Source organism: Galeopterus variegatus, unplaced genomic scaffold (assembly GCF_000696425.1).
Source record: "Galeopterus variegatus unplaced genomic scaffold, G_variegatus-3.0.2 Scaffold1862, whole genome shotgun sequence".
NCBI classification, from domain to species: domain Eukaryota; kingdom Metazoa; phylum Chordata; class Mammalia; order Dermoptera; family Cynocephalidae; genus Galeopterus; species Galeopterus variegatus.
Genome location: NW_007727973.1, coordinates 120521 through 142031, shown reverse-complemented (window position 1 = coordinate 142031; position 21511 = coordinate 120521). Strand labels below are relative to the sequence as shown.

The 21511-nt window shown below is 37.4% G+C and overlaps 1 protein-coding gene across 3 annotated transcripts in view; it reads right to left on the bottom strand.

Annotated features, from left to right (window-relative positions):
- Positions 1 to 1956: 1956 nt before the first annotated feature.
- SNCA (synuclein, alpha (non A4 component of amyloid precursor)) overlaps positions 1957 to 21511 on the bottom strand; it is a 113040-nt gene continuing 93485 nt past the window's right edge. For all 3 annotated transcript variants that reach the window (XM_008579354.1, XM_008579353.1, XM_008579352.1), the window contains exons 5-6: positions 4088 to 4171; positions 1957 to 2556 (exon numbers count right to left, since the gene is read on the bottom strand). In XM_008579354.1, coding sequence (XP_008577576.1) covers positions 2524 to 2556; positions 4088 to 4171 — 117 coding nt within the window. In that variant the 3' untranslated portion in view covers positions 1957 to 2523. The remainder of the gene's footprint in view (positions 2557 to 4087; positions 4172 to 21511) is intronic.

Sequence of the window (21511 nt, the reverse complement as noted above, 5' to 3'; positions counted from 1 at the left end):
TGTTAGTGTAGATCCACAGGTGAGAGCTTGGTCCTACAAGACTACCTCCACTTAAGGTGCCAATCGCAAGTGGTGAATTCCCAGGTTACTCACAACTTCCGTCTGGCTTGGCTACACATTTGAGGTTTCCACCACCCTCTCGTCAGGTGTGATAATTTACTAGAGTGGCTCACAGAACTCAGGAAAGCTCTAGATTCCCAGTCTATTATAAAAGGATATAACTCAGGAACAGGCAGATGGAAGAGATGCCTAGGGCAAGGTATGAGGAGGGGTGCAGAGCATCCATGTCCTCTCCGGTGCCCCGTCCCAGCACCTCCAAGTTTTCACCTACTCCTAAGCTCTCTGAACGCTGTCTTTTAGGGATTTTTATGGAGGCTTTACCCCTATAAGTATAATTGATTGTTAACTCAGTCTCCAACTCCTCTTCCCTCCCCTCCCTGGAGGATGGAGGTTAGGGCTGAAAGTTTGAATCTTCATATCACAGCTTAGCCTTTGTGGAGACCAGCCTCTATTCAGCAGCCCTCCAAGAGTCACCTCATTAGAACAGCTCTTCTATCACTCGGGACATTCCAAGAGATTTAGAAGCCCTGTGTCATGAACCCAGGATCAGAGACCAAATATTAGAATAAAATATGACCCTAGCACCCCTATTGCTTAGGAGATTACAAGAGTTTTAGGAACTCTTTGCCAGAAACTGGAGGCCAAAACCAAATATATATATTTTTTTATTATGTCACAAATAGCTACTTACTGGATGAGCCAGAAGGATGAGGAAATATATTTGCATCTCATGCTGGTGGAAAGATTTTTTAAAAGATCCAGCTTGGAATGCCAGGCCACGCATTAGCCTGTTCTGCTGCCAACTATGTGCCAAAGCCCACCACGAACTGTTGTTCTGAATCTCCTTAGGGAGGCTGAATAGCTTAGACTTGGGGGAATGTACACCTGTGAAATAAACCTAGGACCAGACTACTACTCCTCAGGCCACTTGTCAGGCAAATATCTCAGGAGCGAATGTGACACAGCTTCCTGAAAAGGCTTGTGTGACTTATAAAACTTTCTAAGTGCTTGGTGCAAAATAAACTATTAGGACGTACAAAGTAATTCTCTGCTCACAAATAACTGTCAGATAACTGTTAAGGGAAGGAACACTTCAGAGTAGAATTTCTACCCGTGTAAATCATTAAGTTCATGTTCACAACTTTTCTAACCTTAAACTGTTCTCAATCACTGCTGTCAATCTACTAATTCCGTTCTCTATTTTTTTATTTTAATGCTAATACTTTTTATTTTTTAAAATATGGTGTTCTAGGTAGATTTAACATACCCTAACCACCATTCTCTAACCCACCTTGAAATATACTGTTCAGTAATGAATCCTTTACTGGCTTAAACATAACTTAAAACAAGAGACTTACCACTACACTCTAGTGTAAAATTACACAAGCAGCTTAACACTCTATAGTAGTCTCTTTCTAATTAGATTAAAAAGGAAGTTTCTATGGTGACCATCCTTATAGTCACTCATTCCTCCTTTCTCCTTGCCAATGCCCAATATACATCAAATTACTCATGATTGCATGTACGCTGTTAACACATCTAGAATATTCTTTCTTGAAATTATACTTTCTACTAGTGACTTTTAAAAGTGACTATGCCATTTTCTCCTGAATAATTAAAAAGATAAATTGAATAATTTTTCAAATAATTTATATAGGGTTTTTCATCGTCAGCACCCATAAGGAGTTAATGGATCTTCCCTAAAGAGAAAAACCTTTGCACATTCCCAAAGTGTAGGGTTAATGTTCCATCTCCTCTAATGCCTTTAAAATTTCTCCTTCTTTTAACAGCTGTTAAGAACTTTATATTTAAGTTCACTGTGTCAGGTCTCATCTGATATTGTTTATAAGCATGATTTTGTTATTAAATAAATAAATAGATGGGAAAAAAATAAAATATTTTTGTAATGAGATAGCATTTTATTTTTTCACCATTTATGTACAAACACAAGTTAATAAAACACATCACAAAACAGTAAAATTTCATAATTAATATTTATAGGTGCATAGCTTCATGCTCACGTTTTTAAGTATTGTATATATTAACAAATTTCACAATACATCATTATTCTTAGACAGAATCATTAAAAGACACCTACAAATCTTATATTATATATGATAATAAATCATTCACAACTTATCAACAGCAACAAAAAAATAGTGAAGGTTTAGAAATAAGTGGTAGTCACTTAGGTGTTTTAATTTGTTTTAGCATTTTGGATTTGAAGCCACAATATCCACAGTACACAAGGATCCTGCTATCATATATTCACTTCAGTGAGAGGGAAGCACCGAAATGCTGAGTGGGGGAAGGTACAGATACATCAATCACTGCTGATGGAAGACTTCAAAATACACTGCAAACTTTGAGAAAATGTCATGACTGGGCACACTGGGACTGAGCACTTGTACAGCATGGAACGTCTGTCAGCAGATCTCAAGAAACTGGGAGCAAAAGTATTTCTTAGGCTTCAGGTTCATAGTCTTGATACCCTTCCTAACATTAGGAAAATCAAAAAGACAACATACATTGTTAGTATAAGTGATCATCAATCAAGGATATAGAGAAAATGAGATAGGACATTGCTTGATACTTTGAGTAAAATTCACAACAATTCTGGAACTATTCTGCTACAAGCAGACCTACTCTTATTTTTGATAGTTTTGTCTTACCTATCAGATATAAATGTGAATTATGATAGTGTCCTAGTCAGAGTTAGGGTATCTGAGTTCTACTTCCAGATATGCCATTTAACAATCACATGATCTAATTCTGTAGGACACACTGGCCTTCCTGACTCTCAGTTTCTTCAACTGTAAAATGTGAGAACCAAATCAAGGGGCCTATAAAGCCTCTTCCAGGACTACGATGCTCTAATTCTTAGAAGGAAATTAAGACATTTAAAGGCAAGATACATTTTCTCTCCTTTCACTCTCCCAATTGGATATTTCACCTTCATCCATGACTTTCATTATTGCTTTTATTCCAAAGCCCAAGCCCCCAATACAGTATCTGGATAACATCCACAATAAAAATATTAATGGCCTGAACTAAAGGAGTCAGATAAGTCCTCCAAAAGAACAACTCTAATAATATCAGGAATACCTTCAACAACCCAAGCTGCTTCCTGAGTAAAGTACAAAGTTAAATGGCAAAGTTGTGCTGGTGCTCTACAACTTGTCTTTGACCCATCTCAGCAACCTTAATCTATTGCTATCTCTCTCTTCCCTAAGCTTGAATCGTAATTCCTCACTGTTCCTCAGACATATCTACATGCATTTTCAGACATACCTACCTTTGCTTCTGATATGCTCTTGTGCTAGAATGTCCTCCCTTTATTTTAACCTATCATATCTCCTATCCTCTTCCATCCAGATCAACACCACCTCAATAAAACTTCTGATTGATCTAAGCAGGTCTTTTAAAATGTTACACCTTTCAGTGTGTCTTGTATAATTTTGCCCCTGTGATGGCTGGTATGTAGAGCACAGTCAATAATATTTGTTAAAGGAATCATGATGAATAAATGAAGAAATGAATTTTTATTTTTTTAAATATAAAACCTACTAGTGTGCAAATTCCTTGTATCCTGGTACTATCAATTACTCTTCTTTGCATTTTCTGTAGTGTTTAGCATTGTGCCTTGCATAAAGAGAGCTAAAGATATTGATAAAATCTTATTAGACACACAATTTAATCTCAATTTCTATAAATGGAATTATTATCAACATGACTTTTAATGCATGAAGAATAACACATCACTACAACACTCTTTTTAATGGAGCAGTAATACATTTTCTCTTCTTTTGATACCTTTGTTTGGTTTTGATATTAGGGGAACAGTGGTCTCCTAGAATTAGTTGGGAAATTCTCTCTCCTATTTTTTGTAAGAGTCATTAATTGTTATTAATAGGAATTAATTGGTATTTTTGTTCTTTAAATGTTCAGAAGAATTCACTAGTGAAGCCATCTTTGCCCAGGAATTCCTAAGATTTATTTTTAGAGTTTTATGTGTATAAACTTTTACCTCGGAAGGCATTTCATAAGCTTCATTGTCAGGATCCACGGGCATATCTTCCAGAATTCCTTCCTGTGGGGCTCCTTCTTCACTCTAATATTTTAAAGTAGGAAGCACAAAAAGGACATGAGAAGGTACCCTTTTTCACTGTTTAAAATCGTGAACATATTTTGAAAAAACTCTTATGTAAATATATATAGGGATGTTGGCAGCAATGTTGTAAAAATGTCACTCAATGCTGCCATTCTAAACTATACAATGCGTTGGAAAAATCATGTGGTAAAATAGGCTACTAACTCAAAAAATGTACAGAGTTTTTGTCCAAGTAATTCACTACCCAGGAGACAGGCCAAAGCTATATAGCCCAAGGTGTTTTTCACAAGATCAGTGGCAGCAGTAAAAAACTGTTAATTTAAATGTTTAATGGATGATGAAGAGTTAAGAATATTATTATCCAACTACTCTGTAGATTATTATGGAGATACATAATAATGACACTTATTTGTGGTATAATGTCTAGCAGGATATAACGTGTTATATATAGTAAGGAACAATGTATGTAGAATTCAGATGAAAAGATAAAAAGACCGGAAGAAAACATGACAAAATATTGGAAAATTTGTTGGGCAGTTATGTATGCTATTTTTATTGTGTTCTAAATTTTTAATTTATTAAAAAATTTATAGTATAAAAGCATAACTATTTTATAATTTATTTTTAAATGATGGCAAATAAACAAATTCTTGTCTGAAATCTGAAGATGAAGACTATATAACTTTGGTGGAAGAAAATCAAATACATGGTCAGACAATTTTTCTAGGTATCTCTTCTTAGAAATACAGACTACAAAATTCAGTCTGAAATGATCATGGCTTTATTAGTATTTTTCATTACATACTTTTGTTATTTTGCATTTATTCCAGAAAAGTAACTATAAAAAGATGAAGTTCATTAAAAATTGAAAAAGCAGAGAGACAATGTGAGCCTGAATGAATTTACTCAAAAAGATCAAATAGTCCCTCAGCCAATGTACTTATGTCTAATGACATGTCTGATGTAAATAATGCTTCCCTGTGTCTCTATCACAGTAATGAGTGACAGGTAGGCAGAGGGATAAGGAAACGGCTGGCAGTGAGAAAAAGTCAAACTAAATCATGCTTATGGTAGCTGGGCAGAGAAGCTTATAGATCATTGTCCCCTGGCCAACCCCATTTTATAAACCAGAAACTCCAAGTTATTTATACATTAAATAAAATATAAACCATCCCCAAACTACCTCACTTCTAAATGTGGAGTAAAGATATTGTTTTCATAGTGTTTCACCTCTCGGTGTGAGTCAAGAACATAGGTTCTGTTGTATGGTGGTTGGGCACAGGACTGCAGTGTCACAGGACTTGAGCTCAAATCCTAGCATCTCTAGATTTCAGGCCTTTTGTGATGTTGGGCAAGTTTCTTATGCTTTTCTAAGTATCAATAAACCTTAGTGATAAAAATGGAGGAGCAATATCTTTATAACTAGGAGAGGCAAGTGACATCATTAACCTTCTCATTAATATTTAGGTAACTATTAATGATCGTCAAGTATGAGGAAAATAAGGCAATTTTAAATGCCTAATTTTAAAATGTTCCCATGCATTTTAAAACACTACACAAGTAGAGATTTAACTTTCTAATGTAATTTGTGAGACAATTTTGATGTGGGCTGAACAAGCAAATACGACAGACCTGGCCTGTTTGTTATTTGACTGTCACAAATGAGTTGCTACTATACAACGAAGACTGGTGAACATTACTGGATGTGTGTGTGTGTGTGTGTGTGTGGTGTGTGTGTGTGTGTGTGTGTGTGTGTATTGGGGTTGTCTTTGTGTGTCCTTCAAAGTTCAGCCAAGTAATTTTGGGTGTTCTTATGAATTCTTTGGCTAGATTGATAAGGTACTGTAATCAACTGAAACCCATCTTGTTAATTTTAAATATTGCTTCACTTAAGTTGCAAGTACATGATGACTGCTTATTTTAAAAAGCATATGCATTTCTGAGCACACATTTACCTAATCCTTTTAAAATTGCACTCCAAATACCTACAGGTTATAAAATAAAATACGTACCACTTATTTTGAACTGAATACAGGTCATAAAAATTGTACTTTTTTATGTGTTTTCATTTAGGTAACCACTGTTCAAGGGTATTTCAAAAAGTACACGGAAAAGAGGGAATTAAAAAATAATACGAATATTTTCATGAACTTTTTGAAGACCCCTCAGACTTTATAAGTTCTTGAGAAATTGTCTTAATCAAGAGTGTAAAAGTTTAAAGAATTATAAAATCGGTTTAATTGTGTGCAAGGATTTGAGAATATAGGAAATATGAACACAATATTAAAAAAGAGATCAAATAAGTGATAAGACAGAATGCAAGCTGCAAGAATGAAGACACAAAGATAAGTGGAAGAAAGGGAGAGAAATGAATAAAGAAGGGTGAATAATGAAATATAACCCTAGGATGTTTAATAACTATCAAGAGATCACAAGAACAGGCCTATACTTTCAGAAACATTTACTCGCTCAAGGAATAATATATATTGCTTTCACAGATCTTATCACTGGATGTTTAAATATTATACAACTGGAGAATGAGATTATTGATCGTGTTGAAATAAAGCCGAATTAATATTTTAGTAATCAATTATGATTAACAACTGCAAAGGTCTTAAATAACTGTATTGCATACATGAAGTGGAAATAGCTCACAGAACTCCTATGAGGAGTTTGTACATAGCCACATTTTCCCGAGGAAACATGGTGTTGGGAAAATGTCTTAAATAACTGTATTGCATACATGAAGTGGAAATAGCTCACAGAACTCCTATGAGGAGTCTGTACATAGCCACATTTTCCCGAGGAAACATGGTGTTGGGAAAATAGAATAATTTAATCAGGCTCCCCTTGCCTCAGGGCCAGTTAGGGGTGGTTCAGTAAACACTGTGGGGGGTGGGGGTGGAGTTAGTGCGCATGTGCGCCAATGTATCTTTTCAGTTTTGTTGCTATTCTTGTTTTCTTCAGAGAGAGAGAGAGAAAGGGAAGAGAGGAGTTTTAGTGGAGCAGGCGGGCAGGCCTCTGCCTTGGGTGTCTACTCTGTGCAGCCATGCTTTCCAACCTATGGCTCCAAGGACCTTTTGGCTGGTTACCTAGCTCATAGACCTGCATGAAGGGGTCTGGTGACCTAGCCTGGCATGTGAGGGGTCTGAGGACCCAGCCTGGCATGTGAAGGGTTTGTGGCCCAGTCTGTGAAAGGGCTTGAGGGGTCTGTGGGCTCCAGCCCAGCTTTAGCTTGACGATCAGCCCAGTTGGTGCAGGATTACCAGCAGGTAAAAGAGCACCACAACTGGCACAGTTGTGGTCAAGTAGCTTTACAATTGGCGTCACAAATAGGATAAGTAGCTCCATAATTGGCGGTGTCAACAGAATTAAAGACATTAAAAGTAGCTTAGCGGTAGCCAGACAAATTGGCGTCATCAGCAGGATTACGCCACAATTGGCGTAGTCGGTGGCAGGATTCTGAGCAGGTACAGGAGCTGAAAGCCCTTGGAAGAAGGAGGAAATGTGGCTACTTGTGAATATGCTCTGCCCTATGGCCACCTTCCTATTGACTGGGATCTGGTTGCTGCACACTGTACTGCAAGGCAGCATAGACCAGGTACTACAATGCAAAACCCCTTAGGATAGGGAGGAAATGTGGCTATCCTTGAGCGTGTGGTGCCCAGTGGCCACCTTTCTGCTGACTGGAGCCTGGCTCCTGCTCACTCTGCTGCAAACTGATCGACATTTGTGGCAGAAAACAGAGTCCTTGGAAGCACGGATAAATGTCCTAGGGGATGACACGTAGCGACTGGCCACTCCTGCCTCTCACACCAGGGAAGATGACCAACCCAGTGGTGAATTGGGGAGACCGTGTGTCTCCAGGCATGACCTGTTGTGCATGAGAAACGGAGACAGTAAAGCAGTAGAGACAGGGAGAGCCCCTGGCTGCTCAGCTGCTGCAGCTATGAGACCTAAGGATGGATGGTGTAACATGCTCTAGAGACTATGTAGTAAACGCATGTTGCATTTGTCTGAAGGCAAAAGGCTCAGAGAGTGCCACTTAAACCTGATGGCCAGCTGGGTGCCGTAAAACCCGTGAAAAGAGTGCCCCATGCAGATGGGCAGATGACCCGAGGACAGGTGCCCCTGCAGAATTTCAAGTATGTTTTTGCTTGGTGAAAAGGTGGGAAAGTTGGTCTCCATTAATTACTACAGGCCTGTCTCTGAGGCAGCAGCTGCAGAATGGTTGCGGATGTGCACAGAGGTAGGGAAGCCACTCCTTGAGGGACTGGGCGAATGCAGCTGTTTGAATGTGGGAGAATGCTTCAAAACTGCCTGAGACTGAATGAATGGCCAGTATAAGGTGAGCTGATTGAAGTAATTCAAAAGTCAGGATGTAAAAGAGAAGCAGAGCATAAAGAGTTGGAAAATTTGCAGCCTGGCCATGCAGTAGAGAAGTGGAGAGCAGGAGAAAAACGCAAGCGTGAAGCAGATAAACTGTTTGCTAGACATTATCTTGGAGGTGAGGCAGCCAGATGCTAAGAGCCAAGACAATGGGGAAAAAAGCCCTAAACACATTTGAGAAGTCTGGATGGGTGCCCCACCCATCACAGGTGCAGAGGGCATTTGAGAAGTTTGGGAGAGTGCCCCTCCCATCCTAGGAGAACTGAGTTGTCCTGCAGGGCAGACCTGAGGTGTCATTGCCCTCAGCAAACTGTTCCCTGCATCCCAGCTGCTTTGGCTGGAGCAATCCTGCTTCAGTACCTCTAAAGAAAAAAAACTGAAAACCTCAGTGGTGTAGTGGTGTTCACGTTGTGTTAAGTTTGCAGGCCGGCAGTATGTGAGAGCAGTGAAGGCGTGGCAGCCTCCACCTAGATTTCGGAATATGTATGAAAAAGTTCGGGGACTCAGGCGGAGACCTGTTGCAGGGGTGGAGCTGCTGTGGAGGTTATCTATGGAGCAATTTGGAGCAGAAAAGTGGGGTCAGGGCCCCCACAGAGAACCCCCACTGAGGAAATGTCTAGTGGAGACAGGACATGGCAAGAATGGAAATATTCTCTTACCGGCTCCAACCTGTTTGCAACAGGGACAGACAGTACAATGGGATTGGTCTTGGAGAATAAAAGTCCCCCATATATGCTGGGTAGGTCTAGTAGGGCCTTGGGGAAAAGGATTAGAGGAAGGCTTGCAAGTTTCACCTTGGGTGACAAGTACCTGGCCTCCTTGAGTCAAAGTGACATGGCCTGGAACAGATGAGCACTCTATTCCAAAGGGCACATTTGAATTATCATTATGGCCAATTATGAGTTCCCCTGTACTCTTACATGTAGAACCTACAGATCCAACAGTGTTAGCAGATAAAGTATGGTATCATAAGCCAGGTAAGATACCTATTCCTGCAACCATCCTTTCTCAGGATGGCAAACTGGCATGTATCTTACCAGAGGGGCGAGAACTTCCCCTTTTGGTACCAATAACTCTTCTGTCTTTTCGCCCATAGTGTTCTGGCTGCAGGAACTGCACCAGAGTGGCGTGATCAATGTGTTGGCATGCTGAATATGCATTGAACTTCCCATCAGTATGACTACAGGATTTGCATGTAGGATCACACCAATGGTGACTACTAACCAGACATATGCGGCTGACAGTTAAAAGGACAGAACTGCAAGCCTTAAGGCATATCGAACAGACAATAGGTTATGTAGATGTAAGGATCATTTATCCTCACCAAGGGAACATTGCAGAAGATTCCGAATGCATAGATTGTACAGCATAGACTGTACAGGGAGGGACCCTGAAGGGGTGGATTGTTGGGAAAATAGAATAATTTAATTAGGCTCCCCTTGCCTCAGGGCTGGTTGGGGGTGGTTCAATAAACATTGTCTGTGGGGGGGGGGAGAGTAAGTGCACATGTGTGCCAATGTTTCTTTTTTGTTTTGTTGTTATTCTTGTGTTTTTGAGAGAGAGAGAGAGAGAGAGGAGAGAGAGAAGAGAAGAGAAGAGTTTTAGTGAAGCAGGCGGGCAGGTGTCTGCCTTGGGCGTCCGCCCTGTGCAGCCATGCTTTCTAACCTATGGCTCCAAGGACCTTTTGGCCGGTTACCTAGCTCATAGACCTGTGTGAAGGGGTCTGGTGACCCAGCCTGGCATGTGAAGGGTTTGTGGCCCAGTCTGTGAGTGGTGTCACAAACAGGATAAGTAGCTCCACAATTGGCGATGTCTACAGGATTCCAGACATTAGCTATGGAACCATACATGGTTTCAGGGAGGTTTAGTAATTTGCCCAGTCACACTGGCAGAGGTGACATCAGCCTCTGTGTTCTTGACTAGCCTGAGCTTTTTTCCCAAATGAGTTTTGACATTCAAAATGCTTTCCTTACGGTACATTCTATTGTGTCCCTGACTACACCTATTACTTTCTGACCTAATTAAGAGTATATTGGAGGTAAAAGAAATGATCTTTTCATTTGATTGCTGAAGCCCATCAATGAAGAAATAATCATGAACCTATGTCTATCGGTTTATCCACAAACATTATATGCTCTATGGGGCCACTATTTCTTTCTCAGTATAAAAATATACCTGGAAGGAAAAAAAAAATTAATTCAAACACAGGCGAGAATTGTACAGGTGAGAATTGTCTTTGATTATAAAACACTCTGATGAGTCACTGATTGTAGGTAGAAAGACCAACCTGAGGGCAAGGTCGGAGGAACTAGTAAGAGTTGAAGTTGGGAATGAAGTGGCAATGTGAAAGATAGCCCTACCTCAGTGATAATTCCTGCAACCAAAGTAGCCAAAATCCTTTAAGAACAAGGATATCTAATATTCAATCTCCTCTTTTTTAGCCAGTCCTATGCTGCAATAGCACCATCCCACCCTGCCCCTCACACATAGCTTTGCTGTCCCTAAATCTTCAAGAAGTGTGCCACACAGTGTTCGGTATAGGATGCTGCAGGATGGGAAAAGTACAGTACAGTTAAATGGTGGATTATTTCACAGAAGCAAGGAATTAGGGCCACAGTGGACCAGGAGAAATGTAATCCTGGGAAAACTATCAAGCACGTATCTTGCCTTTCCTGTACAGATTATACCTTAGGGTAAGCAAGGAGTTGATGAGTGCAGGGTTTTTTGTTTGTTTTGATAAACATCTAGCTGAGGTGGGAGAGAGAGAATTAGAATACCACCTTTTTCACAGTGGATCTGGGCAGTGATCACCAGTGGCTGCTAACATGACATGAAGGGATATAACCACGTGTTATGTGCCCCCTGATGGAAGTACATATCACCATCTATAAGACATTCTTGCCAAAATATGAATTTGATTCACATCTATCAGCAACAACATACAGCAAATACAAGGGGCTGAAGAACATGTTCACATCATTAGATGCAATCAGCAAATTTTGGACTGTGGGAAACTGTACAGGACAAATCACACAGCTACTTCAGAAAGTAGATTGCAGGGAAAACAAAAATTATTGGAAACCTATAGATTAAAGCTCACTTGAGAGAGCATCAGCAAATTACAACTTAATAACCTTATTTCGTGCTTGCTTCAGCAGCAGGCATACTAAAAATTGGAATGATAGAGAGAAGATTAGAATGGTTCCTAAAAAAGAAAAAAAAAAAAAAAGAAAGAAAAAGAACCTTATTTCAGTCTTTAGATCCTGATTTACGCAAACGGAAAACAAATATGAGACAGTTGGGAAAATTTGAACACTCACTGGATATTTAATTAAAGAGTTACTGTTTATTTGTTTAGGTATGATAATGGAGTTTTGCTTTAAAAAGAGTTCTTAACTTTTAGTAACTAAATAATCAGATGTTTATAAATCAAAAAAGATTTGCTTTAAAACTATCCAGGCTTGGGTATAGAAAAACAAGAGTCTGTAATTTTTCATAATAACTTTTAAAACATGCATATGCTCATTTCAGTGGTTATCTCTCTAACTCTAATATGTTTCTCTGAATATAATTATGTAATCAAAATTTGTTGACTCCACAATCTTAATAGATTTTCAAGCATACTAAAACAGAGAATATAACAACAAATACTTTATATGATCAGCAGATATAGTTTTATTCCTGTACTTTTATATTTATTGTTTTATAAACCTATCTCTAAAAACAGTGTTATCTATAAAGAATTATTTTAATAAATTTCAATTTCAAGTCCAAGTTAGAACTGTGCCTATTATACTTTCATTGTTACAAAAAAGAACAATAAAACTTTGAATCTTATGAATATTGAGGACTTGTTTTCAAAATGTAATCATATTTGAAAATATGAAATGCATCTTCCATTCATTTTTACCACAAAGAAAATAAAAATATCAATATAACAAATGTTAAAAAAACCTTTGAAAAAAGCTATTTTTGTCCCAAGTTTGGATTATGATACTATATTAAGCTAGAATATGTTAGGGCAATGAAATACATGAGAAAAATGTCTGGATTCAGTATATGTCTGTATGTTTAGGAAGAGAACCTATAAAGTATATAGATATAATAACAGGATACCTTTGCTTCCCCTCTCTGATAGGCTCTATCTCTGGAATATTTGTGTTCTCCTCTTTCAAGAGAGGTTTCAAGTGAAATTGAATAAATTCAGTGTCTTACCTCTGCATTCAACTCATGAAAAGAAAAATGGTTATAAAAAAAAGTACAGTGGAATGGCCCTCTGTTGCTAAAAGGGAGGATTTAAAAGCTGCACATTTAGCAGGGAGCAGAAATGGCTGTGACTGACCTCTCCTGTCTCCCACCCTAAAAACACACTCAAGTTCTTTCTAAATGAGCCTGTTGTGTCAAACAGCTGATACCTAACCAATGACCAACTGATGCTTGTCCTAGCTGAGGTTCTCTATAGAACAGATCATGAAGCGATGCTTAACTGCTAATACTTAATTGGGAAGTGCAATTCCAGAGAAGTGAAAGTGAAGGAAAAGAGAAGTGAGACAAGAAGTGGGAAGACATTTCAGCTGTAGGGAGAGAAAGGTGATCACTGAGCTCACTTCAGGGCAAGAGCCTGAGAGCCACCAGCTTGCTGCTGCATGCTGAGTAAATTGGTGGCAGCTCCTCAGACCCTCAGTATCTCTCACAGTCTTCCTATTGGCTGTGTGGGGATAATTCCCTGTATTAAAAATTTGCATATTTGGTAAGCAAAGTGGAGTTTGTTTCCTTGACCAAGCTCTGATTCAAAAGGCAAATCAAATTTAATTAACTTTGCTTATATTTGTATCTGCCATTAATATTTCACATTGTTGTATAGCTTTTGGTTAGCATATTTATCTTTATAAATACAACTGTATATATGATATTTAATTTTATTTCATGTTTTAAATCATATTGCATCTAGATTCTATAATGCTTTCTGTAAAGAAATTTTTTTTTTCCAATTCCATGACTTACAGTTTAATTTTATCGTATGTTAACCTTACATACAATGATAGATTAAATAAAAATTGCTTCCCCAAACCACACTCTTAAGTAAAACCTAGAATTCTCTGGGGCCCTTGTTAAAAATACAGGTTTGTAGGGCCTTGTGAATATCTTGTTAGATACGTTCCTTGGAAACCACTGCCCGTCACCAGCTGTGTGTAAACTCTGATGTCACTTAGTATAAACACCAATGTATTTGCTGTCAGAGTGAACACAAAAAACAAAAGAAGATGTCCTCCATTTTGAAGTCTATCAAAGGCCGGCAAAGTACAGTTATGATTTAGGTCTAAGGCAATGGACTTGGTCCACTCACTGCTCTTGTATCTTTAGGAATGCACAAAAAATGGCAGGCCCAGCACTAATAGCTATCTGCCACTAGGGGCCTTATCATTGAAGTCCATTGGACTAATCTGTTCTTTTCAAGGCAATTATGTAGACAAAAGGCAAGGAGTTGCAACATTAATTATAATGTTTAAATATACTATAAAATATATAATATATTATGGCTTAATATTAATATAATTTACAACATTACATCTAGTGAGATAATGTAAAAGAAAATGAGTAGGTGGAAGGGCAAGACATCCTGGTACAGTCATATAGATATCTATAATCATATAGTATTTTGAATATTTTACACTATTGTTTTAAGGTAGCAGTATCTTACATTCTGTGAGCCTGACTTTAGAACAAGATAAAAAATTTCAAGTTTTGATAATGTAGTGTCCTACTGTGTTTCAGATGTTAGTCTATACTTTTCTATCAACATTTTCTACTTACTTGTATAAGACATACTTTAGGATGTGGGAACACACACACAGATTACAGTAGACCACTTATTATTATCTCTGGTGCTAATTCCTGAGATCATCTTGAATCTCCTAATTAAAAAGTGCAACTATATATAGCATATGATCTTTATCATAAATTGCATATGCCACAACATGTAAAACCTAGGAACTGAGTGAAGATGTGGCTCCTGGGTCATATACTAGGCTTTCTTATTGGCAAACTGTCTTACTCTCCCCTCAGCTGTTATACGCCTACTCAGATTGTGTCTCAGCAAATTTGCAAATTACTATGTCATCAACCCTCTGGGCCACTTGGGAATAGTCAAACTGGTGAACACTGTAAGTCATATAGTAAACACATTATACATAGTTCATACCTACAGGGAGCCTTTTCGGATTAAGAATGCAAATCTATTTTAATTAAATGAGGTTTTTAGAAAATCCAGTCGTACATAGAAATAATATGTATTTAGAAGCCATTCATGCTCTACTTTGGACAATCTGTTAGTGTATTACTCATATTCTTGCCATTTGCCCTTCTAGCTCTTTCTTTAGTCTTGGCAATCTCCTCAGAGGGAGAGAAAGATAAAAAGAACAAATGAAAACTAGTTTATTTTTCTGTTTTTAAAAGGTTTGGGAGTGGACGTGAGGGTAAAACTAATACCTTAAATATATTTGGAGGTTATTTTTGGATACTATTTATCAGTATTATACCTGAATCCAGTTTTAAATAATTCAGCCATAAATTATGAAATAATTAGTGTGTAAATCAGGAATCAGTGTAAATCACATTTAAAAAGAAATTTTCATTATATAGCAAAGAGGTAGTATCCTATCTTAAATCCTCATCATCCTTGGCAACCATAACAGTGCCTGCCGTATTCATGACAGTGCCATGTAATTAGCTGACTCACTTAATAAGGCATCACAGCTCAGCAATAATTGCCAGCATTTTTCCCTGTTAGATATAGACCTGGTTGCAAACACCAAAAGACAATGGGAAATATGGGAATAAACTGTTTTCACTTTTCATGTCTAAAAGTTGATTCTCCTCTTCTATTAATGAAAGAAAAAATGTTATTATGTATGCTTAAAAATATATTTAAATTTGTTTTATTTTTTTAAGCTTGCATGTATTGGAATCTGGAAGCTCAGCTCCTCGGGTGGTGATTGAACAAGGCATCAACAGAGGGAAAGGGGGTCAAGCTGAGAAAAGTCTGCTCTTGTGTGAGCTCAGAATCGGCCAGTCATTTCATCCTTGCCGATGCACTGATATTTGGAGGCAAGTCTTAAAACTAGCCACTGGGTGAGGAATCAGTGGGGAGTGTAGGTTTTGCCAAGGTAAAAGATGAGGAGTTTGCGTCCATAATTTAGGGAAACCAAAAGAATGCAGAAAAGCGCTATGAAGGTGGAAATATGCTATCAAGATCTTCGTGAGCCGAGGCCCAGGTGTTTGCTTTCAAAAATAGATGGAAAACTGGTCTTAATATCTGACTGGGAGAAAGTACTTCAGGCAAAACAAACTGCTCCTATGCAAAAGGGCAGATAGGATTTACAGGGCTCTGAAGCAGAGAATGAAGGCAATAGCTTTAAGATCAGTGGATATGAAATCCAGAAGAAACTTAAAGAGTAAGATAAGGATGTGCCCTCCTTATCTACGAAATTAAAGACTAGGAAGGCTTTAAGACAGCCAGAGCAGTAAGACACTACGGTCAGGTGCTTGTGATACCCTGATGTTCAGTAGTCTGCATACCACTGGAAACATATGCTAAGTTAAGTTTGAGGGGCCCTCAGGATCTGGAAGGAGAACTCTTCAAGTGGATCTCAGCCTTCAAGTTGGAATATCTTTGCATTTATCCCAGAAGGCACTGAGGAAACGATGCCCCACAGACCACAGCAGTCAATTTCAAAAGGGGTTGCAATTACTCTATCCCGTAAATTCTTTTTGTTAAGTTTTGTCACAGGGGTTGTGGCTGCTACTTTCTTTTGTTTACTTAGATAAAGTTTCCTCTGAAAACTTCTTTCCATGCCTCAACAGATCAGATAAAAAAAAAAAATCTTTTTACAAGGTTATCAAGAAAGATAATGGGCTAAGTATATCCTTAAAAGTTCATTCAAATTAAACATTGTTAAATGTTTACTTTCCCATCTCATTTTGACAGGGAATAACAATAATAGCTAATGTTTATTTAGTGCTCTCCCTGTATTTGGTGCCATTCCATGAGTTTTACATGTATTATTTGATCTTAAAAAACAACCCTATGAGGAAATTACTACTTGCAAAAAGACTCCTTACATTAAGGTGGGATGCCTAAACAAGGTAAAAGTAATTTTCAAAAAATTAATTCTCTCAAAATGCAATGTAAAATATTTTATGATTTAATATCTGAGCTCTCTCTAGTACTATTTAGAGTTTGTCATCATTTTATCAGAAAAAATAGGAGGCTAAAGGAATTATATATATATATATATGCACACAACATCCATACACATATAGTGATATTTTTACAAGGGCAAAACCAGACAGATATAATTTTTACTACATGATTATTAAATCTTCAAACACTAAGTTTATCAACTTTTTGTTACAGGGAAAATAACTTATTATGAATTCAATGCATAACATTTTCTGGTTAATTTAGACCTTTTCATTAGAGTGTGTTCTAACAGAATAAAGACAGTAAAGTTGTCAGAAATAAATCATTCATTTTGTTCCCTAAATATGTGGCACAGACACTATGGTTTTTTTAGACTGGTTTGAAATATCATCACTTGAGTTTCTTATTTCACTCTTTTTGACCAACCAAAAAAGCTCTGCCTGGGTCACAGAACTTACCTTCTTTTACTTATCTTTTTTTACTTTATACTGAACATAGTTAATTCCTTCCAAGTCCCTGCAACAAGTTCACTTTGATTATCACAATGAAACGTAATGATCCATTAAGTCCCTGTGGCAGATGTTACACTTAGTCATGATATTTATTTATTTATAATTCTGCCTTATTCCACAGAGAATTTGAAAAGGCATAAAAGATTATTTCCTCATCACAACAAATGAATATCCTTTGCTTTGTCTAATGATGTCTTTTCTCTTGTTTTAAGTAGGCACTAAATGTTTGTGTTCTTCTAATTATTTTTAAAGCATCCATTATTTCTGGATTACATTATTGAATTCTCAAATAATCAATACATGGTTCTGTATTTAATTCTCCCTTCTTTAATCTGGTTCATTTATATCTATCTTTGTTGTTCATTGAGTGTGAACTCCTGATTTCTGTATTAGAGGAGAAAAAACAAACAACACACAGAATATTCTGTATTTAAATGCTGCAACTATCCAAGAGGAAGGTGGGGTGTGTGCAAGTATGCGTGTGTGTGTGTGTGTGTGTGTTAGAAAATATATATTGTTGATGATTCCTTATTCTATCACTTTGTCGAGGAACTGAAACTGATTATGTGATCACTCTGAAAAGTGTATATCACAGACTTCTCCCTCCAATAACTGTATATACTATTTGTTGTTTGGAAGCCCAGGAGAAAATACCTGATTAAAAGACCGGGATTTGGTGGCAGATTGACCTAGTGGCAGACGGTACTTGAAGAATGTAGATATCCCAACTAGAAGATGGTAACAATAAAACCTTTTTCTGAGTGCTGTTGTATTAAATGAGATGACGTATGTAGTCTATAATGACCAGAGCACAGTCATAGCAATACCAGATATTTACTGAGCTCTGACTATATGCTAGACTGTTTAAACACTTTATTTTTGTTATAAATGTATATCACATATTGTCTCAATAGAGATTACATTGTTGAGATATTTTCATTTTATTGCTAATTTTAGTTTTTAAAAAACTGCTCTTGGAAAAGATTGAAACAAAAAATCTATTTTAAAAATGGAACTTTTTGCTTTATTTTGTTGACTAGCTACATTCGAGTCTACAATGAACCTCAGTGTTCCTTTTTCAAGTGGTGCATAGGTCCTTCTCTTTACTCCCTTTCTTCTGGCTGCCTAGGAGTACAGCTGAAAACATGAATAGTAGACGATAAATAGGCCTGTTCTATACCGGGTGCATCCTAGTGAAAAGACAAGGAGCAAATGCTACAGAGCCATTAGTGCAAATGCTGCAAGCACAGTATCTTCATTGTTTTTAACCGAAGACTCCTTAGCAGAAGCAGTGAGTTAGTGTTATATTTAGACCACACCGAGGGTGAGAAATAGTCACAGCATCAGTACTGAAGGCAAATATATTTTTATTGATATCTATAATTCTGGTAAGGAGGCATCTCTTATCCTTGCAATAATAGCTTCTCCTAATTGAAGCAAAACAAGGCATGTGTTAAAAGCTGTGACCTCTCTTTTCTAGTCTCTTGGCTCAACCTCACAAAAAGATCAGTACTGGACCTGTGAAATTCTAGACTGCCTTATCAGTCAACTATAATCTTGACATAAGAAGCACAATACAGAAAACAATGTAGAGTATTGAGACCTTAGAAATGGCAAATACCAATAATGTACTATTAGTATTTATGACAATATGTCACAGTAACTGGTAGCATTGTGAGTTGCTTTGAAAAATGTGCAATACATTTGTGTTTAAGGGGCTATAAGATTTTGCCAGGCAAATTTAGAATTAAAATTGGTTTATAGTAAGAATTGAACTAATAATGATGATTTTTGTGACATTATTAATAAATATCTCCAAATTATTTTTTAAAAAATTAAAGAAAAAAATGTTGTTTCTCTGTAGTCTAATTCAGAGATGGGAGTCTAAATATTTTGTGTTATTTTACTTCCAAATATGCAATCTTATTGCCATTATCAACCTAACCTGATGAATCAAAAGAAAGAGTAATTAGTAAAAAGAAAGACAAATCATAAATCTAAACATACTTATTATGCATACTGCATTATTTCAAGAATTGTAGAACATATCATGATGTATATGACATAGTCCCTTTACCTCAAGCAGCTTCAAGTCTTGAAAGATAAATAGGAGATATATAAAAGCCCATAAAACATAAGGTCATAAATGTGATACAGGGCAAAAGGGAGGCAAAAAAAAAAATGTTCAGAGTGGGGAGAGATTAGTTCTAGCTAGAGAAAACATCTAACTTGGTATGACAGGGAACTTCAGAGAGAGGGTGCATCATGGACCAAGGCACAGCATCTGGAGAATAGGGCCTGTGGATAGATGAGCACCCTGAAAGCTAGTCAATAGAGTTGGAACACTCAAGAATCATTTTGTGTTTTACGTGAAGTTATATGGTGCAAATTTTGTTTTAGGAAAAATAATACGGCAATGATATATAGAATAGTTGGGAAAGAAGAGACACAGAGATCGATGGGTCATGAAGGGGACTACAGCAATGATCCATGAAGAGGGGAAGAGGTGACTAGAGTAATGGGAGTGGAAATGGAACAAACAGATTGGCTTTGTGAGATATTATGGACATCAAAAGGATAGAATTTAGCAACTGTTGTTTAAGAACTGTGAAGAGTCTAAGATTTTCTCCTATTTGCCTGCTAACAAGTTAGCCTGCTACAGTTTTATAGATGCTGGGCAAAGACACAATAGTCCTGCATCAGAGATAAGTGACTTTATTACTCACAGTAATGGCAGTAGCCAGAGTATCATCATTTTCATGTACTGTTTCCCCAATCCCCAATTCCTACAGCAAAGTTCAGGCGACACCTACACACACAATGGGTTGCATTACAGAAGAGAAACTCAGAGCTTAGGGAACCTGAAACTTTTATAATGCAGTAAACATGTTTCTTTGCTCCAAACAGAGACAGTATCTCCAAACAAGGCTGCAAGCACACCTGCCTTTTGCTTCGGAGGAAGAAACTATTTCTATCTTCCAACTCTGTTCGCTATACAAAAATATAGCCCCAAACAAAAGGTAGTCAGTGCCTTGATTGTAAAATGTGCAGAAATGTGAGATCCTTGATCTCCAAAACTGTTTGAATGTGGGCAGATGACACATGGACAAGGGGTAAAAACGATTAGGTTTTTGAGCTTTGACTGACTAGGAAGATGGGATTGTTATTAGCAGTGGAGAAAAAAAGAACAAAGTAGGTTTTAGGGGCAGACAAAAGTCATTTTTTGAAATCTGAGATGCCTTCATAAATATGACTATATGTTGAAAATATGAGACTAGAGTCGAAAGACTCCAGAAACGCAGATACATTTTGAGGGGTTTTTTTTTGGGGGGGAGGTGGCTGTCCAGGGATGGGAACCCTTGACCTTGGTATTATAACACCACACTGAAACCAACTGAACTAACTGGCCAGCCCTATTTTGAGTATTTACTCCACAGAGGTAACTGAGGAAGTCATCAGAGTTTATAAAACTGAGGAGAGAAAAAGAGGCAAGTGAAGAAAAGCAATATGGCACCGCATGAAGAACTTTCTCAGTTAGTAGGCAAAGTAACACATAAAAGGAAAATCGAAGGTATAGTCAGAGAGGGAAGACAAAGAGCAGGAAAAAACTATCAGAAGCTAAATGAAAAGACCTTTTACTAAGGGATAAGTACTGCTACTTGTCATATTTAAGCCCTGAAAAAAAAAAATGAGGAAAAGAACCATTCATGTGGACTTTCAGTACTATGAATTTTATGCATGGGGGATACGTACATGTTTAATAAATGTTTGTTGCTTTATGTTTGTTGAATAGTCCAGAAAAAGATGGAGGAAGAAATCGGATTTCAGGAAATAAAGGAATAAGCAAGACCATTGGAGGCTGTGATAGTAGACAAAATTTTGAGAAGTTATGAACAGACAGAGTTGGCATTGGAACAATTAATTTTGAGAACAACAGTATCTGGGATTTAAATGGGATTTCTATTTTTGTTCTTTATTTGTTTTGTTTGCCTTTTTAAAGAAACCGAGAGACTTAATGATTTAGTAAAAGTACAAGGGGGAGAGGGGTTTGTTGACAGAGTAAGATCTCACAAGAGAGGTAAAAGATGTTTACTTTGGGAAAGGTAGAACACGTTAACATACAAAAAGCCTCTAGGGGGAAAGTCTAGAGACTAAAGGAGTTGTGATGGGTTGTCTCTATAAAATCAAAGCTGGGTTCAAAACCGTATCTGTCTTATGCCAAAGCATAAGCTTTTA